The sequence below is a fragment of the Oenanthe melanoleuca genome, unplaced genomic scaffold (assembly GCF_029582105.1).
Source record: "Oenanthe melanoleuca isolate GR-GAL-2019-014 unplaced genomic scaffold, OMel1.0 S057, whole genome shotgun sequence".
Lineage (NCBI taxonomy): Eukaryota > Metazoa > Chordata > Aves > Passeriformes > Muscicapidae > Oenanthe > Oenanthe melanoleuca.
The window spans coordinates 1-21,028 of record NW_026612706.1 but is presented as its reverse complement, the minus strand read 5'-3'; the positions used below and the strand labels follow the sequence as shown (position 1 = coordinate 21,028).

The 21,028-nt window shown below is 42.3% G+C and overlaps 1 protein-coding gene across 1 annotated transcript in view; it reads right to left on the bottom strand.

Moving 5' to 3' along the window:
- The window catches only part of FKBP1B (FKBP prolyl isomerase 1B), a 45,092-nt gene extending 27,476 nt beyond the window's left edge, over window positions 1-17,616 (bottom strand). Inside the window, exons 1-2 of the mRNA XM_056515750.1 lie at window positions 17,486-17,616; window positions 14,172-14,219 (exon numbers count right to left, since the gene is read on the bottom strand). Coding sequence (XP_056371725.1) covers window positions 14,172-14,219; window positions 17,486-17,522 — 85 coding nt within the window. The 5' untranslated portion in view covers window positions 17,523-17,616. The remainder of the gene's footprint in view (window positions 1-14,171; window positions 14,220-17,485) is intronic.
- Between the last annotated feature and the right edge of the window lie 3,412 nt (window positions 17,617-21,028).

Here is a 21,028-nt window from a genome sequence, read left to right as displayed (position 1 = left end):
GTCTATTCCATTTCTATGACATCCTAAATCAGAATTTTATCACAGATGAGAAAGACCAACTGAACAAGATACAACACAACATAATACATTTCAGTACTGTAATACTGACATAGAATTTATTTTAAAATGTTTTGAACACTAAAAACCCACAAACACTTTGACCTGAACTTTTAAACATTATAATCTAAGGTCTTTATTCTTTTGCTGTTTTTATACTATGGCACACATACACCTGTATTAGAGATGTCTTCCTTGAATACCTCTAAAAGCAGAAAAACAAATTGTAAAAATTCACCCTAATCCATCTTAAATGTATAAATGTTGATCCCATATTTAAGCTAATACTGTAATCTGTTGTATAAGATATGCATCACAGTTCAAAAAATACATGGTGTGCTGGTTAATTTTTTTTCTAAGTTGTTTCCCCAGCTCTCTGGCAAACACCATGGAGAAAAGCATCCATGGGTAGTGGCTTCTTTCCATAAAAAATTCCTAAGTACCCTCATATGAGGGGCTTGTCATCAAATCCATCCTCACTCAGCCAGGCCAAAAGAAGTATATCTGAATTATCAACTGCTACTTCACAAGGAACAGTAAAAACAAGGTTCAGCAAAACCATTTTTTGACTTTAAAATCCAAGAGCCCTGAATCTTTTGCAGAGGAAAAATTAGCCCCATCATCTTGTGCAGCACTATCACTACTTCACTGTAAGGTGACTTATTTAAATACTTCACCCTAGTAGTGCCTGTGACATTCAAGTTGATACCTTTATTAGGCTCTAAGGCAGCTCTGATGAATCCTGCTCAGTGACAGGTTTATACAGGTCATGCTCAGAAGTTACCTTGGCTAGGGACAGTGATTCATTTTCTGATAAGAAGCTAATTATAAAAGTTTGAAAATTGCAAATGCTCAGCAGAAGGGCAACTTCCTTTAAACAAAGTGATGCACACTGTATTAGTAAATGTATTTATAACAATAATTCTTTTCTCCTGTATAGATCCCTGTCTGCCTTTTCAAAGTAAAATGCTCTCATTGTGCACCACAATCTCAGCCCTGGAATGCCCACCCACCACTAAATAACTGTGCACCAAAAATGTTCTTTAGTACCAAGTTTCAAGAAGGAAATTTTTTTGTCTTCTTTCTTGGGGAAAAAAAAGCAAATTTATTCTGAGATCACTTACATAAACAAATAATAGCAGCCCTAGAGAGTCCTCATCACAGCATTGTTATACATATGGACCATGCCAACAAGACAAATTTGTCCCAGTACATTATTGCAATGGAGAGATTGAGAGCTTGCTACAGGAGGGTCCCCAAATTGTGCATTACTGGGAAGCTGGACAGGGCAGAAATATGAGAAGGAAGCAGAAATAAATAATCCCTCTTGTTCCCACAGGCAAGCCTTCTTTCCTATTCTCTATAACCACCCAAATGCTTTGGCTCCCTACACCACTCCCTACACTCCAGGCCTGCAGCAGTGCCCAATCACAACTGTGGCTGGTGCTCTTTCCATCACCCTGCACTGCCATTCTGCTGTCCTGATGTCCTTCACAAGCACTTCTTTCCCCCTTCCCCAGCTTTTCTTTCACATCAGATTTTTTCAGCCCAGTTCACAATGCAGCCACACCAACATTTCTAGACACAGGACAGAGTGATGCAGAGGCAGGAGGACACAGCTGGAAATGTCCCTGCATCCCCTGTTTCAGCCCAACCTATTCACACTGTAGCACCTTCAGTGTCTGTGACAAACCATTGTGCTGCAGCATAAGAAACATTTTCAAATCAGGGCTGCACTCACGTGTTCCTTTGGATGTGCTAAAGATCTCCACTGCTTTATCCTCTGAGGAAGCAATCAGAAAACAAGTCTCAGCTTAATGTACTGCTACAATGTGCTTAAGAAGCTGCAAGACAAATAACACTGGAAACTCTAACAATAATTTGCATGTGACTAAACAAACATACTAGAAAATTCTTCTAGAAGTCTATTACAACTTGTAGTATTGAAAAAAAAAAACAGAAGAAGGGTGGTCCTATGCACAGTAAGAAACCAACAGGAGGGTGCAGTGGAAGGGCACATTGGGGACATTAATTTATTCAGGGTGTACCAGACAGTGTCCAGCTCCTCTTGGATGGCAGGCTCCTCGATGTCAAACCCAGAGAACACTTTGCATTTGTCTGACTTTTATCAGTTGACACCCTCTTGGCCTGTATTGTACACCAGTTTCTCAAGGGAAAAAGAAGAGCTAAGATAAGTATTGCCCTAGTGCCCCCTGCTTTTTCAACACAGCTACTTGTCCACAAGATGTACAGAGGTGTCCCAAACCTTAAGTGAATGTGGCAGGCACTGAGGACTGGGAGCTATTCTTATCTCACTGCCCTCTATAACACAATGGCCAACCATGCCCCTTACAGCCTCATACAGCTGTCAGCATCCAAATGGGCCAGTCCTACAGTGACAGACTGAATAACAGAAAGATTACAGGTTGTGCAACTCCATTACAGTATGGAGGTGCGTTGCAATCAGTCAACGTTTCTTTTCACACTCCTGCAGGGAAAAATCCCAGGCAAGAGTTTATTGCTCTTTTGCTGTAAGGCAAATAATTTCTCAGCTCTCCATCACCTCTGGCCCCTGTGTTTATAGCTCCATGCTCTCTCAGGTCCAGCCTACTTTGTTTCCTATTGTTTTCCCAAATGCTTTAGAAACTTTTCAATCTGAAGAAGTGCTTGAATGTGCTGTCTTAGGAAAGCACTTCAGAAATGGTTCTGCAGTTTTAGGAAATCAGTGTACTGCAAGCTTTAGTTACTTTCTTGAAATACAGTGAACAGTTACAATCAAGTCTCCTATTCTTTACAACAGGCAAGGACTGAGCCTTTATTCTGTTTACAATGCTTACACAACCAATCAAATCAAGATTGGTTAGACAAAGACAGAAAACCTAATAAAAACTGAAGTACATTGTGATATTCCACCATTTATCTTAATTCAAATAGCTCTCAAAAGGTAAACACTTTTTCGAGATCTGGAAAAAAAATGAACAGCTCTCCTACAGAGTTGGTATAGCCTATGTATAATATATATAGGTGGTAATGCAATAGATAAGTAGATAGGTAAATATAATACATAGGGACTTTAAAAGCCCATGAATTTTTAGCCTCAGCTTTTCTAAAGGCTTGCTTTATGCCCTGGACACAGCATTTCCCTTCTAAATGTCTCTGTCTTTCGAAGGGGAGTTAAAAAAAAGAATAAAAACTTTTGCTTTTCCAAAGCAATTTATGAATGAAGTGAGTAGCTCTTTGATCAGATTCAGCTTTCTAAGTTGCCCACAGGGGACTAATGATGGCTGCTCTTTGTGACTGTATCAACTCCGAATTTGCATTTGACTCATATGCATTTAAAACTCCCACACCCTCAGCGAGGGATTGCAAAAAATACTGAAAATGAGATGAGCTTTGTAATTGTTTCCACAAAGAACAAGTCTTAATGCTACAGGTAAGGATCACTTTGTAATGAGGCATTTCCACCCTGTTCCAGTGACTTTTTGACATCTCTTCTTATGGTTACAGGAGGCCCTGAAGTCCTCAGTGTTAAGACATAAAAGGTCAGGACTCTTGAGTTCCAGGCAGGAAAAGGCAGGACATGACAAAACAGGCACAGTCAGATGATAGCCCTCAGCTGTGCTGTGCAGGAGCACTGCCCACTGACCTAAGCAAGTATCTGAACCTGTCCCTGCTATTTATTTGACTGAAAATGAAGTGGAAATGAAAGCAGAAAAAAAATTCAAAGAACGAATAAACTGAATGGTGCTGTCTGTTCTCCAAAAACTCCCCTGACAGAGTGGGACAGACATAGTCATAATTTTCCAGAGTTGTTGCCAGCTGGCCACTGTGAGACACAAGGGTGTGGAGAGCTAGTCACCCAGGCAGAGTGACAGCAGAGCAGCTTCTGCTTTCACCCGTGAAGAGACATTGCCAGAGAGTGGCCTCAAGCACAAGCCAAGGTCAGGTGTTTCAGCATGACACTGCAGAAGAGTGCTCATCTCTGTGAATGCCTATGGAGCCCTACAGAGAAGGATTTGGAGGCACTGGTGGGTGAGCAGCTGGACATGACCATTAATGTGAACTTTTAGTTGAATGATGATGATTGATGATGATGATGATGATGATGATGATGATGACTAACTGCATCAGGAGTGTGGCCAGCAGGTCAAGCGAGGTGATTTCCTCACTACTCTGCTCTCATGAGATCCTCACCTGCATGCAGTACTGCATCTAGTTCTTTGGTCTACTGCACAGGGAAGACATTGGGCCTTTAGAGGGGAGCCAGAGAAGCCGTGGAAAAGGTCAGAGGGCTGGGGCACCTCTCCTATGCAGGCTGAGAGATGGGGTGGTTCAGCCTGGAGAACAGAAAGCTCCAGGAAGACCTTACCATGTAAGTTTCAATACTTTAAAAAGACAGAGAGACTTTTTACCAAGGTCTGTAGTGACAAGATGAAGGGCAACAGTTTATACTGAAGGAGGGCAGGTTCAGATTAGATGTAAGGAAGATGTTCTTCCCTGTGAGTGTGGTGAGGCACTGGAGTGGGTTGCTCCCAGAAGCTGTGGATGCCCCACACCCACACACTGGAAGTGTTCAAGGCCAGGCTGGATGAGACTTGGAGCAACTTGGTCTAGTGAAACACATCAGCAGGTTGGAAGCAGAGTTCTTTAAGGTCCTTCCCAACCCATGATCCTATTATATAGATACAGAGTTGGCAGCAATCTATGAATTTCAGACTCAGATCCTCGTCTTCAAAACAAAATCTGTTGAAAGGCTCTTTCACCAAAATTCCAACTTTTACAAATAAAATAATTTATTTCAGTTCTTCAGGCTGAAAATTGTATGTTCCAGTCTGAAAATGGCAACACTTGATGACAATGCCTCAGGAACTTGTCCACTATTCACACTGAGGTGTGACTCACCTTCTATTTTCTTTTATATACTCTAGATATGGCTACATTGCACCTCCAAAAGTATGAGGTCCTCCTGTCTTCTGGGAAATCCCTGCTTATAGCAAAACCAGAAATTTATCCACAGAAGAGAGGAAAAATTTAAGTTGCCATAACTGCAATCCCTATACAGTATTTTAGTGTAATTTCCAAACAACTACATGTTTGATTTGTGTTTGGTTTTTTTTTTCTCTAATGCAGTGTAAAAAATTTCAACACAAAGCTGCTACTTTCAAAGTTACACTAGCAGCAATTTCAAGAAGTTAGGAAGCAGCAAAATATTCACTTTGGTCATTAAAAACTAGATAAAGCCAATGCATCTGGGAGTGTCTTTTTTTGTAGCAATCACTGATTCAAAAATGAACTAATCAGGTGTTAGATCTTTTCCACTGTCCAGCAGGAAACCACCTTCAAAAAACAAGTCTTCCATTTCTAACTGAGAACAAAGTAAGAGAAGGCAATCTTGCTAAATCAAGGTTGCCACATCATTAAATGTGCAAAGGGAAGTGAATAAGAGCGGGAAGAAACAATTAAGAACTAAATAACTATGCAGGATTAAATGGAAAAGATCTGGAAGGAGTAACCACAGTTGCAATATCATAAGGAGAGACAGAGGGAGATGTACAAATCAAATGTACTTCACAAGTGCTGTAACACTGAGTTGTAGAAGTGCCAAGGTGTTGGATGGGAGAGAAAGGACTACACTGCCTAATTACATGGACCTGCTGCCTTGGCTACAAAGATCCTCTGGTTCTGCCTGGTGACACCATGGCTACATTTAAGATTCTTCACACTGAGTGATGTGCCAGGGAGTGCAAACTTCTGCAGCCAGCAGTCTTGTGAAGAAAAAAAAAAAAATTAAGAAATATTTACAATGCCCTTGAGTAAGTAAAGCTAAACAATACATCTCAACTGAGAGATGTTGCTTTCAATATAAAGCCCCCCACCCCCTGGCCCTGTCTCAGCAAGACTCAGCAGAACTCCTGCCAACTCCAAGCTGTGCTTCCCGCGGCAGAGCGCGTCCTCTGAGGCTCAGCTGCTTCCCAGCGCCAGAAACAGGCACCGTGTGAGCTCCTTGGCAATGCCCCCCAGGGATATCCCACACACATCCCTGCAGCACTTGGACCAGCACACTGCATGCTGGAGATCACAAACCTGCAGAGATCTCTGGCTGCACAGCATCTGCTCAGGCAATACACCTGAGCTGTGGTGTAGGGGACATACCCCTGCCGTGTATCCACTGCGGAGGGATGGCAAATTAAAAAAATACATTTTATCAAACGTTTAAGAAAAACGTGTTGCCAAATTAAGGAAATATTCCTCCTTCCACACTCCCTGCCTAGCTGAGCTGCCTGACCTAGGAACCCTATAATGCTCTTTAACTAATCAATAGAAAGAGAGGCATATCCTCAATCTAACTATTTAGGTAAGTCAAGGTAACTAAGCTCTCAATTTAGATTTCTTAATTAGGTAAATATGGTGATGTCAGTTCTATTTTGTCAATAAAGGGAGACAAGCCTATCACTGGTGACAACTGATAAGAGCTCCTCTTTGGCTGATGTAGGATCATTCATACATTTTACACTAACAAATACTATTAATTGCACAGTTTTTTGACAATTCTTTGATTTTTAACTGCATAAATTACTAGAAAAATATGTCATTCTTGTAAGGGCCTGGAATTCTAATCATCAAGAATTGAAGCAACTCTTTCAGGTCTAATTCCTCAAATACAGGTATGAACTGTAAGCAGGGCATGCTGGAATAATTGAGAATAAGTGCAAAGAGGATCCAGCAAAAATATCTTGTTTGAAACAGCAATCTAATTTTCTAAAAGACAACACTTTTTTGGATCAGCTCTGAGCTTTTACAAACTTGATGAACAGAGGCTATTAGTTGTCTGACACTTTAGATAATCTGCTTTGTGAGCTTTTTTTTAAATATCTTGAAATCCATTTCCTCAAGGCTTTTGTGAGGTAGGAGTAGGAGGTTTAATTATTCACTAGCAGCTTCATTTCTGTGCACAATAGGAAGAGAGCATGATGCTACAATCCCACCATGAAAGGAAATCCTGTAAAGGTTAGCAAATGCTCCAAAATTGAAGCTAGCAGTCACCAAATCACTCAGCATTCTCATGCTAACAGAGAAGTCTCTGTCGGGAAGAAAGTACCCATGTATGCTATCTTGAAGAAATCCATTTATCACCTTCTTTACTCTGCAAGAATGAAACCCATTCTGTCTTCTTCCCAAATGAATAAAAGACAGTGCTCATGGGCAATCCTGAACCCTTCCCTTTCTTTGTTCAAAGCATATCAGCAATGGTCCAAACAATATCTCAGTGCCATGGGGAGCACCCTTAAGGGGAGAAACTTCCAATTCTTAGTCCAACCAAGGCTTCATGGCTGAGGTTTCCAGTAAGAACACTGTTGAAATAGTTCAAGGTCTTTCCTGATTCACTTACCCTCATTAAGTAACATCCAACACCACAAGTGATTTCAGTGAAACCCATGGGCATCATACACAGAAAAACAGCAAGGGAGAAGCAACTGGGAAACTTGGGGCTACAGCTTATTGCACTGATCCTTTTCCAATAAGGCAACAATCTAGGGTGTTCAATTTAAACTCACTTCTGCAGCTGAAACTGCTAAAATAGCTTCTTACAGCAAACCTCACTGTACTTGCAAACATTAATTGCATTACAATTTTGAGACGCACAGGCCCTTTTTCTATCAAATTTACAAAATGAAAGAGCAAGTAATATACCTGACATCAGTCACTAAGCTGGCAGCAAAATGTGTAGGAGAAATCTCTTCTACTCAGACTTTTGCTTCTGGACTCTGATCATTTTCATCACTATCAGGCCAAAGTCACTGCTAAAATATGTCTAGGGATAACTAATCTATATTAGATAAGCAAAGATGAGAATTTTTATCCCTTTATTGACAGAGTTTAAGACTTACAAATTGTTTCTAAGGGGCAGCAAAAGATTCCTCAGGGAGGACTAAAACTACTTTTTGCAGTTATGATTCACCAAAGAAAAAAGATGTTTCTAAGGGCTTAGCTGCCACCAAGGCCTCCACAGAAGCAAAAGGATTTCATACTTTCAAACCAGGGCATGAAATAAAAAAGTGCAAAGAGTTGGCAGTCCCCAAAAGGTGGACAGACGTCACACTCCTCTGGTATATTGTATCTTGGGAAAATGCTTGATTAAAGAATTAAATTCCTTCTAGGTAAGCAAGATTTAGCTGGCTTTAAATCAAGGTTCAATTATAATGTCTGTTACAATACAATTCTTATTAATGATAGTTCTAATTGCAGTGTTCACTATCCTCTTCCAAACCCAGCTAGACAGCCTCCTGGAGACAAAGAATTTTGATTAAATGCCTTACTTAGTTCAATTTTCCTCTCAGCTACACATGCAGAGCTCCCACTTGAATTGGTACAGATGTTTCTGAAAGTGGGACCAGAGAAATAACATCCTCGTGTACTCACCTGGCACAAAGTGCTTTGTACAACGCTGATGTTCATCCAGTCATGCTCACAGACAAACAGATGACAATCTGTAAAGTTACTTTGAATCTACATTAGTCTTTTTGAGAGCATGTCAGTGTAGACAAATCTCTGGCTATTACTACGTACACTTAAGGCTGGGTTGATTTTCATCCAAGAAAAATAGGCAGATCTTTTTGGCAAGGATTATTTCAAGGGAATTGCATTACATTTCTATTGTGTTAAATGGAAAATAGTGTTTTTAATCATGATAAATCAAGCATATTCTATGAATTAGTGTTCATCTATATCTAGGCACTATGCTTTTGTTATATAAAGAGCTTTCAACTTCTCAGACATAACCATAATTCTCAACACTACACTACTGCCAAAGCTGAAGAAACAATATAAAGTAATTCTGGCAATATATGGGAAAGAAGATGATACAAATTTGTCCTCAGACCACTAGGAAAAGAACAATTAATCATTTGTTCTGCTTTAAATAAAACCCTGCTTCCTAAAACAGAATGAATTTTTATAGCTCAGCTGCAATAAATGTAGTAGTATTCATTTATTTCAATGTGGAATTTCACTTTACTAATTAAAAAATAATAAAAAAATCAACTTCTCAATATTGAAATATTGAAGTGGTGGGGGGAGGTGCTGGGCTCTTCTCCCTGTGATCCAGGACATGTGGGAATGGTTCCAGACTGCTCCAGGGGAGGTTTAGACTGGACATTAGGCAGCATTTCTTCACTGAGTGGGGGGCCCACCACTGGAGAGGTGGTCAATCCCCCAAACCAGTCATTGTATAAGAGGCATTTGGACAATGACCTTCACAGCATACTTTAACTTTTGGTCAGCCCTGATGTTATCAGGCAGTTGGAAGAGATGGTAATTTTAAGTCCCTTCTAACTGAAGTATTCTATTCTCTTGGAAATATATTTAGTGCAATTTTGGGGCACTAGTCCTAGCCTAAAAAGCCTATGAAAAATCTGAGAGAAATTCATTTTAATAAATAATTAATGATTTACTGTGTCTTTACAGTCTCACTCAAATAAGTCAGTTCCAGGACTAAAACACTGGTTATCATCAGTTCCTTAAAAAGGATGATTATAATATCAGAGTTTTACAGGTGGCCAAGGAGAAAGATGAAGAGGTTAAGAATTCAGCTCTGCCACAAGCTACATGGGACAACACAAGAGAATGTCAGCTCTGAATAACTTTGGGAAAAAAAACTGTCCTTTCATTATCATGAGCAGATTTGGATTCATTACACACAAAGATGGTGAAGGCACACCATCATCCAGAAGAAGGGCTGGGAATGGGATTCAGCTTCCTGAAGTGCAGGTTTTACCTCAGTCTCCAGACAGAGCATATCCCTCCTCAGTGAAGGTTTTGTTGAAGGGCATTCCTAACTGAAAGTCATGTTTTGTATCATCTTCATAAATCTTTGAAAATTCTACACTGCTAATTCCTGTTGCGAGAGTCAACAAATTTAAATCACAGGAAACAAAACTGCAGAAAATGCCTTAATTCCTTTTAAGCACTCCAGGATTAATTGGTTTGCTTGTACTACTGTCAGTAGCCCAATGTAACCTGAAGACCCAATCAAGATTAGGTTGCCATTACAACAGGCATGAAGAAGGAGGCAGTTCATATCTCAAACTCCCTGCAATCTCTCTACAGGAGGCAGACAATCATTTTGCAGATGGAAAACAGAAGGAGTAAGCAGATTGCCAAAGGCTTTGAGAAGCTTGCTCAAGGAAATCTGTGACAAAAAACATGACATAAACCAGTGCTGCTGCAAATGCATTTCAGTGCCAGTGCTTTGCCTTATCTATTAATCCCATTACTGTAATATTGTGTCAGGTAACTTTTGAGACTCAACATGAATGTTGGAAACTAAGAAGAAATTATTATATTTGTGAACAAATACAGGAATCTGGCCACATTTTTCCATCATATACTAAGATTGAGACTTGGTTTCATGTTCTATCACAGTTCCCCTATCTAATCTTCTGCAATTATCTGTTCATCTATTTATGCACTTAAATCAGGCTGTGCAAAGCTGAAAAATTAGCAGGTGATTTACAGGACCAAAGTTAGGCACTAAGGCATCTTATGAAAGGGCAATTAGGTACTTCTGAAGGGTAATCCAAAAATCCTGCTCTAATTGTAAAGCAGCTGAGAATTACTCCTAAGGGGAAAAATAATTAAAAACAATGTGTTGAAAGGAAGAGGTCCTTTCAAAACTGCTCCCTAGTGAGGCTGCACCTTAACTCCTGCTGCCACTGGAACTTAGGTCTGTTCCTTAAGGCATCACAATGCTTTTGGGAATCAGACCATGCCATACCCTCAGATTATGCATCCAGTTGATCAAGGAGAGAAAGAGGAAAAGCTGCCACATGTAACAGCCTAATAGCTGGAGTGCTGACAGCAGAAGTGTAAAATTCAATCACAGCTCTCCTTCATCTTGAGGAGATTCCAGTTCTCACTTCCCACTCCTCCAGAACATGTAGGGTTGTCAGACTAGAAACTACCCTGCTGAATCTCTACCTTGGTGATGAATCATAAAATCCTGGAGGACAAGTAGACAGAGCCCTAAAGCTCTGCCAAACATCTGGAATCCCAGCCTTCAGTCCTCTCTGGACCAGCAGGACAAGTCATACAGACAGCTTACTCCTAAAAAATGGGGGCTGCTACAGGCCTTTTAGTCCTGCAGTAACAGCAGTCCCTTCCTGTCCATGCTCTCAGCCATCATCCCCCATCACATGGTAAATGCATGCCTATGAGAGCAAAGGCAAGAGAGGAAATAAGACAATAAAGAGCCCACAGCCCACTCCTCACTGGAGTCTCCCTTAAGATTCATAGCTTTCTCTGGCAGAGGAGAACCCATTTTAGCCTCTTCTCTCCATTGAGACAGAAACAATTAGTGGGCAGGCAATGTTCTTTCTATGCATGCACAAAAAATACCTCTTCAGGACCAACCATGCTCGTGCTAGGGAGTTGTATCACCACAGTGTGTGTTGGTACGAAAGCAGAAGGGCCACTGCAAGAAGTTACACAGCCTGCCCAGCTGGCACCACCACATGGGAAAATCATAGGATTAAAAAAAAAGATATTGAATTAATCCCCAAAGACAGGGATTACACCACAAGTCCTTCCATATCCCTGCATATCATGCACCAAATACCCTCTTGCCGGCTCCCTTTCTTGCCCATGGCTCTTGCACTCTTCACTGCTCAGTGTCCCAAGCTAAACTGAAGGGAGTGGGAAATGTCAGCTTTCTTCTCCTCAGGAATGGCTGCAGTTCAGGATGTGGCAGGCAGAGCTACAACCCTCTTCTATTGCAAGAGCCAACTGGAGGCAGGTTTGCCATGTCTGAAACAACTGTTCAGTTATTACACATCAAGTGGGCTCCCACAGACAGTGTTTTTGGTTCTTTGCTCTGCTTCATTCTGGATTCAGAGCTGTGATCCAAGCACTCCAGTGAAGTCAGGCTTCTTTGGGGATCTAGACAATCTTTGGATCTTGATGGAGTCCAGTCAGTGCCTGCTTCTCTCACCTCCCATAATACAATACCTCCTCACAGGTATCTGTGCCCAACTCCAGAGTGTCACATAAGCTAAACATAGACATAACTTGAGAGTTATACATGCTATATAATATTAAGTAGCTCTGAAAAGCACCATTTCTGGATCACTCCTTGGACCTAGGTGTCTTAGTTTTTCCTAACTCTCATTTGAGGTGCCAAGGCAGAGGTTCTGGATTTCTCTGCAGACTTCCCTGTAATTTAGCTATCTTATTCCTACAGCAGGACTCTGAGGAGTGTGGTGAGGATAACTATTAGGAACATTGAGGCCTAATAAGATCTTATAAATAAGACAGTGATCATTCCAAGATAAATACCAGACACATCTAGAATCTCACATCTAGAATCAGCACAAAAAAAACTCTACTGGATCCAGATAAAACTAAAAACTAAACTAACTAAACTAAACTAAACTAACTAAACTAAAACTAAAACTCAACACTTACATATGCTCTTACCCACATGCTTTATAGATCACTGGAAGGCAACTCTTTAACCATGGGCTCAATTTAAAAACATCAACACCAAAGACTGCTGGCACCAGCAGTGGAACTGAGGTGATGAGCCTCCCCTGATATCTGTTCTAATTTGGGAGGCAAGAGATGTTGCATAGCACCAGCAGCAAGATATATGGAGAAAGCACAGTCTACACCAGAGATTGATTTAATGAGATTTTATAAAGTCTTTTATGTCAAAGCCAGCTTACGACAGCCTCATCTAAGACACTATCTAATATCAATAGGAGTATGCAGCATCTCAGCATCTTGTTATCTTTTCACATTTACCATTCACACTCTCTGAAGTTATCCAGAAAAAAATGTGCTTTGTGGGAGCCACCAGGCTCAAATTTTTTTGCCTATTTAGGTTCTGACATTTAAATTTATCTTGAACTAACTAGGGGTGGGAGGTGACAATTTTATTTCATAAAACCTTTTGAAGATTGGACAGGAAGAGAAACATATCTTTCAGCATCTTCACAAAAATAATTTCAAAACATCTATTTTCATATCTAAGTTACAGAGAAATGTCTGTAAGAGCTGAGACTGGAATGAGAGATCCATGAGTTTAACATCTGCTAATTCAAAACAGAAATCCTCATTAGATCAAAATACCTTGAATATATAAATGTATACATGGGAGCTTAAAACCAGACAACCTCCACCCCAAGCCAGTGGACGAACTCCCATATAACCTTCTGAATGGTAATATTTTTGAAATTATATAAAAGTTTATTGAAAATACAAACAGGTTTACTTCATTAGCTATATTTATTGGAAAATGTTCCCATCTTGCTCCAGTTCTAAAAAGCAAGTACAAAACTGGATGAAAGCAGCAGTTACCAGAGAGAACTTTCCTGTCATCCTGAACACGAGAGGAAAACATTACCTCACTATCTAGGCCCAGATCAGAAGCTTCAATCCCTACATAACCTGCATGTTAGCTTCTTAAGGAAAACATCTCAAAAAATGGCAGCTCTTGAAGTGAACTTCCCAGTTGGAGACTCAGACTGCAGAGATTTTTGCATCCTTTTGACAACTTACATAACTATGTACAAAATGTAACACCATAAACTGATTTAAAGAACATTTTCTCCTTCAGCATAAGCAGCTCCATTAACCAGCTCACCACTTAAAATTAGCACAAAGTCCATAAAGCAGGTGTTTAAACAGACCTGGTATTGATGTCTTCAATCTGGAATCAATTTTACTGCTAATACATGGACACATGCTTTTAAGATATATACAACCATTAATTGTCTGTGTCAAGATCAGAGGCTGGAAAAATATGAACCCAGCATTTTGACTGTTTCATGCTCAATTTCACTAGCTAATAAGATGGCTTAATGAATCAGGTCTGCAGCTTCTTCTGCAAAGCTCTTACCAGTGAACACTACCCATGGCAAATCTGCCAGCAGGCATATCTAGCTACAGCAGCCTGAACAGCTCAGCTAGAAGTAAAATAGGCAGGAAACCCATCCAAACATTATCCAGTGGATCATGAGTGAAAGAGCAAAACCAAAAATACACCAGACATCTGAAACAGGCAATCACTCTTGAATGTGAAGCAGCTGTATGGAGAGAGCATCCAGAACATGCCTTACCTGTGTAGTGCACCACACACGTCTGACCCTTCTTTGGAAATGTCCGTCCTGTTAAAATTATAAAAGGTTATTCTTTTATTTTCTCTGATTGACCTAATTATGCAAGTTTATCTTTTAAGAGGAAAATGCTGAACAGAGATCTGGTATCAGCCATTTGGTTACTTTAGGATACCTGAGACATTCACATGACAGCTGTAGATATAAGTGGCTCCTCATACAACTTGGCGCACAAATCCAAGTTGTCTGAGGGAGTTGGGGTGTTTGGCCTGGAGAAAAGGAGGCTCAGGGGGACCTTATTGCTCTGTACCTCCTGACAGGAGGTTGTCCCTTCTCCCAGAGAACAAGTGGAGGGGAAAAGTGAGGGAAAAAGGGAGGGGAAACGGTCTCATGTTGCACTGGGTTAGGTTTAGATTGGATATTAGCAAACATTTCTTCACAGAAAAGGTTGTAAAGCATTGGGTTATAAAACATTGACTGCCCAGGCAAGTGGTGGAGTCACAATTCCTTCAAGTGTTCAAAAAACACATGTATATGACATCTGAAGATGGTTTAATGGTGAACATGGTGGTGGTGCTGGGTTACGGTTGGACTTTACGATCTTAGAAGTCTCTTCCAACCCTAATAACTCCATGACTGTATGACTGTGTTACTAAATCACTAATATGCAAGACAGGAATGGGATGGTTTAGGGTAGAAGTTCCAGCTTGGCTACTATTTAGCTTTTAAACCAATTAGTACTTTTCTTAAATAACTCTCTCTATATATGTGTCCATTACATATGCATTTACATTCTGTAAGTGCAAAAGGACAGTCAAAACTTCATGAATTATAACTTTAAATAATTCTCAGAATGTTTTTGCTATAATTTTTCAAATAAAGTCTCAGTCTGACATTGTGAGAAAATCCATTTGTATTGACATCTCTAATGCCTTTCACTCAAGAAAGACAGCTCTGTGAGGGCATCTTTAATTAGCAGGGATGGGTTTTACAGAAATTTTCACAGACAAAAGCAGTTTAATTTTGTAGCATCAGGCAACAGTAAAGCAGTAGTACACTGAGTTCTTTTAAGAGCATGGTAGCTCCTCCTAAAATGTCCCTACTGAAAGGAAAGAAAGCTTAAATTATTTGCTTGACACTGGAAAATTAAATTACCATTTCCATTTTACCTGTTCCAGGTACTGTCAAAGGCACTAAAAGCTAAGGGATGATTTTCAAGGCTCAATTATGTACCAATGGTGCACTAAAGATGCTAACCTTGATTTCTCAAGGTTGGCCATGGGAGTGCCCACGTTCAGAAGAATTTAAAAGTATCAATGACGTTAATTATTAAGGAGCATCCTTGACAGAAAGCCAAAAAGTGGGGATTGAGTTAGGTTGCCCATAGAAGCTATGGATGCCCCATCCCTGGAAATGTTCAAGGTCAGCCTGGATAGGGCTTGAAGCAACCTGGTCTAGTGGAAGGTGATCCTGCCCATGGCAGGGAGGTTGTAACAAGATGATATTTAAAGTCCCTTCCAACCAAACCATTCTATAATTCTATGAAACTGAAACTCATCTCTTAGTTGGCTCTCTGGCTCTTTGGTCAGAATTAACATGATAACAAGTTCTGCATTACAGAGCACTTCACAGGGTATAAATCAGCAGGTAACACACAAGCCATGGTCTTTGGGTTCACATGCCAAAACCACATGAGCAGTGAGAGGCAAAAGGCAGGCTAATATGATGAACCAAGATTTACAACACAAAAATTGAGACAGTGGTGCTTCCAAGCACCACCTGCACAGCCTTGTTCATTGGCTTGGCTGCTGGAGTACTCCTAGCTGCACATGGCACAAAATGCAGTACGGCAGGTATCTGGTAAGGGCACCATGGTATGCTAAAGTGGGATTCATCTCTTTTAAATTCACAGCCATCTAAATCACAGGCAGCGATCGTATGCCAGTCTCCTGGGCTTCCTCTATTGACAGCAAAGAATTAGCAGAGCTTTGAGAGAAAGCCAGCCTATCCAGAGAAAGGCAAGACAAATTAATCTCTGGAGATGGCCACAAAGAAAACCCAGAAGACTGCTTTAGACTAGGCAGCTAATCTGAGAAGAGTTATGTGAGATGAATCCTACCCCCAGTAAAACAGGTATTATTAAAATGAACCATTATTATACAGAGATCTGAGAAAAGCAGTTTCAGACCTTATGGACACACAGTCTGCTGTGTGAGTGCACCACCAGCAAAGCCAATGAAGATGGATAATTTCACATCAAAGCCAAATTAAAAGCAGAGATTCACAAGACCACTGACACACTGTGGCTTAAGACAGTGTTTAAAGTCAGCTGATTTTGATTAAGACTTGCAACCAAGAGAACTAAACCATACAGCCTTATTTGGAATCGCATATTACTTACAATGACAGCCTTGATCTATCTAATAGATAGAAAGTACTACTGTGAGGTAGTTCCACCCTCCTTCCTACTCTCAACTCAGCACCATTACTTATGTGGGTATAAGTATTCTTCTTTTACATCTGTGCAATCAAGAAAAGAATTCATCTAGAGCTAAACAGCACAGAGGGACAAGCCAATTTAAAAGCATACATAAAGAAAGGAAAGATACTGGGCCAAGAAACTTAATCTGCGATCAACTTGAACAAATTGTTTATGGTTGTATATTAGCCAACGATGACTCTGACCTATTATATTGCTACATATGTATGTTACAGAGATTTAAATTTTAAAGAGAAAATTACATTCTCTTTAAAAAACCCCAAACGCAAAAACCTTATGGAATTATATTATAATGCCAAGGAAGAGCAGAACACCGCGAACTGGCTCTCGAAAGCCAAGCGTGCGCCAAGCAGAGGCGACTGCCACCCGGGCTGCACATCAGCCCTCGCCAGCATCCCACGCTGGACCGGGAGGCGGCGGTGCCTTGCCGGGGGATGCTGGCATGCACGGCCGGTAGCGCCGGCGAGGCCGGGCTCGCTACCGGGGAAAGTTTGGGCTCCCCGCCGGGCGCCGGCGCTGACCCCGCGCTCGGGCCGCGCAGCTGTCAGCGGATGCCACAGAAACCCCGGCCCCTCGCCGCCCCTGCCGCCGCCGCGACCCCGGGCGGCTCCGCCTCTCCCGCATCGGGGGTTCGTGCCCGCGGGGCTGCGGGGGCGGCCGTGCCTCCCCTCCCCTCCCCTCCCAGCCCGCCGCCTCCCCGCTCCCCGCGCTGCCGCCGCCGGGTTCGCGGCTCCCTCGCTCCCGGAGCCCCCGGCTGCCGGCCGGACCGAGCGCCCCGTCCCCGCGCCGCAGGGCTGCTCCCCGCACGGCCTCGTACCGTCTCCCGGAGAGATGGTCTCGATCTCCACCCCCATGGCAACACAGCTCGACTGAGCCCCGCTCCCCGGCGCGGCCGGACCCCCAGTGCGGGCAGTGCCCCTGGGCGGCCGCGGGCAGGGGCGGCCCGGCTGCCCGTCAGCGCCCGCAGCCAATGCGGGGCAGGGGCGGGGAGGACGGGCACAGGAGGGGAGGGGTCCGCCCGCCCCCGCTCCGAGCGCCCGGGGGCTGCGGGGACGAGGGGAGCCTTGCGATGCGGGTATCCCCGCGGGCATCGCCTTCCACCCCACAGCCGTGCGGGGGATGCTGCTGCCATCCCCGGGCGGGGCTCGCTCTAGCCATGGTGCCCGCGGAGCGCTCCCCCAGGGGTGTCGCCGGCGTTTGCCCCCCGTGTGACCGTGCCCGTGCGGACTCCGAGCGGCAGGGGGCTCGGGGAGTGTGCCGGGGGTACCGGTGCGTGCTGCTGCAGCCGCGCCGGGCAGGCACGGAAACCAAACGCCGCGCTTCAAATCATCACCAGGACGCGGCTGGGTGCCAGTGGAGGGTCGGCATTTCCCCTTACAAAGAGCCATGGAGGAAGGCATCCGTGCTCGCACACTGCGTGTGCGCGCTGAAGGGAATGTCCCCCCGATTCTGTTGGTGAACGGCAGCACCAGGGCACTGGTACCCGCCGCTGGTGACCCCACACAGCAGCAGCAGCTGCAGGGCTCCAGCAGGCTGGCAGTGACCTTGAGTTTCAGTGCAAAACAATTTATAACTTCTTGTTCGTGTCCATGTTTTAAATTGGAAAATCTATGTATGTATGGTGTTCCCATGATGTGAGATTACATATTCAACCTTGCTACAACTACTTCTGAGGAGTGCACCTGAAACAGACGATTTCCTTAAGCACTTATTGTGTATTTGAATCTTAGGAGTTTCCACTGCCTCTAAAGGAATAGTTCTGTTTGCAGTTCTATGTTTTCTGAGTTAAAAATAAAAATGGAACCGCAACATCAGTTTTCCAGCTGAAGGAGCTGTCTGTATCCATCTAATTCCAACCTGCACTTCTCAGACACTGCTTTTTCAGGATTTTTATCCTGATTTTTATCCCAGTTACAAACTGGGTTCTCTTCGGGAAAAAAGATCTTCCTCTATACTGGCAGTTGTCAGGATGACTGAACTGAGAAATTACCATGCTGGTTTGTAAATGTGAAATGTGACCCTTGCACGCATGCTCTGAACTACACTGACCATCTTCACACAGCTTTTCACAACTCTGATCAGCCTGTTTGATTCTTACCTATCTTTCCTTGTGAAGGAAATACCTGAAAAAGGAAATACTCTGGAATACCAGGGCTGGCTGGCTGAAGTTCCCCAGAAATGGGCAAGTGAGGAAAATCATGAGCTCACAGGAGTTCACAAGTAGTAATGGGGGCTTAACACAGATTCTTTTCACCTGCCTCCCATTCCACTAAATTCTGTGTCTGTAGGTAGCACATGCAGAATAAACAGGCACTTACTGCAGTTTATTAGAGGAGGTCTTTAACAGTGCAGATTCTGAAAAGGGATTCTTTTCCATTGCCAGTCTCAGAGTGTCATTTCTGATCAGAAGAAAGATACTAAAAATGCATTTGAGAAATAGGAGAATGCCAGGTAGGAGGTAAGTGGCACAGAAGCGTTAAGAACCCATGAACATTGCTAATTCCAGAGTTGCTTCTGAGTCATTACAGAGCAACAAGGACAGCACAAGAAAAGCTGAGTGCATAAGGGGAGTTATAAAGGGAAATTCTAGGTACATGGTGTCCTATTAGGGCTCTTGACTTTACAAGAAAGCACTGCTTTCATCCAAGCTCCAGGTAGATGTCTGTGTCCTCTCAGATGATCAGAGCATCAGAAGGCATAAATTCAATGAATAAAAGCAGATTATTCTTTGCTTCAGCTTTTATAATTACATGTTTCCTTTGATCAGGCCACACATCTCTGCACGATGGGAAAATAGCTGTTCTCAAGTTGTGCCTTGTGACAGGAGACTGGCCCTAATCACATAACAGACATAGTTCAGACAGGATCACAGAATGTCTGCTTTAAGTGTCATCACAAGTAACAGGCCTTAAAGGCAGACCACAGCATCCTCAGGCAGACTGACAATCATAATAAAAAAGCAAAGCCCACCAACAGCAAAATTCAGAAGCTACAAAATGGGATTAGGAGGGACCAAGCTGTGACCTAAGTCTAACATGCTGTATTTACAATCATCCTATGCCGTGGCTCATGCCCCATGGTGGGATTCTAAATACTTCTTTTGGGTATGAGCTAATTAGATCCCCAACACTCATATTCCCAAGACTATGGAAAGAAAGGTAAGGCCAAATTCCAAGACAGAAAATAAGGATCTGTAGAGAGTATCTCAAAGTTGTTGGATGAATATTTTAAAAAATCTTTGACACCACAGATATTGGACCAAAAATAATGTTATTTTTTTTCTCCTCATAGTATTCACTGGAGGCATCGAGATCTTTAAATATATGTTAACAAGTCTACAGCACACAAAGGTCTTGGAAGAGTAGACTGAAACAAGGAATGTCCATATCTTCAGGAAAGCCTCTGAAATACAAGAAAAAGTGGTTTAGAACTGGCAGGGAATTGGAGGGGAACCAGAAAGGACAAAGGAACTAAGAGGGAAAGTTCATGACCAAGGAAATAGCTAAAACCAAATTAACAAAGCAGACCAGATTAATGTATGGAGCATGCTCTTTGAAAGCCATTGCATGTCATCCACTGTCACCACCTTTGGGATCCAGTGTATCTGTATCAAGGGCAAAGTTCAGTAATCTCTCTCTCCAAAGCTCTGTAGAGCTCACATTCCTGTTTACCACAAGACCTTCCCACAGCACTTTTTCTATCCTGGCACCAGAAAGAGTGAGCTGGAAAAGTGGGGGGTTCTCTTGACACTCCTTCCGAAATGTTTTGATGGAACCACATGACTCCAACATCTAAGATTATTCAGTGGTCACAAAGAGGACAATTTGCCAGAGTTATTATGAGAAAAACCTCAAACCTCAAAGTTTAGCAGATGAATATCCCATTTCTTTAGTTAAAACCCCTACAGCCAGCACTGTTTGCAAAATATTGATGCATTTCCACTTTTAGGAAGACAGTTTTCAAACTTTTAGGGTGTTTTAACTTAGTTCATAGTTCCTATATTGTGAAATCCCATTCTTCATTGTTTTTAAAATCTACAAAGTGTCTACAAATCATGTGTAATAGATTCCATATGCACATGAAGAACACCCCTGCAAGGCAAAGCACTAAATTGCCCATAAACAGAAAGCACAAATTCTGCAAATGTAAAAATTCATGGAAGCCACAAAACCCCCCAACAATACACATTTCCCTCACCAGCATCCATGGATAAAGAATCAGCATTACTTTGAAACCCAACCAGTGCAATATGAACAGTGAAAACTAAAAATGGGTTACCAATACTGACCATTCAGTGAACCAACATATGCAACCAAGTAATTTTAATCCCAAAGTGTACAGGTCATGAAAATCCAGCACC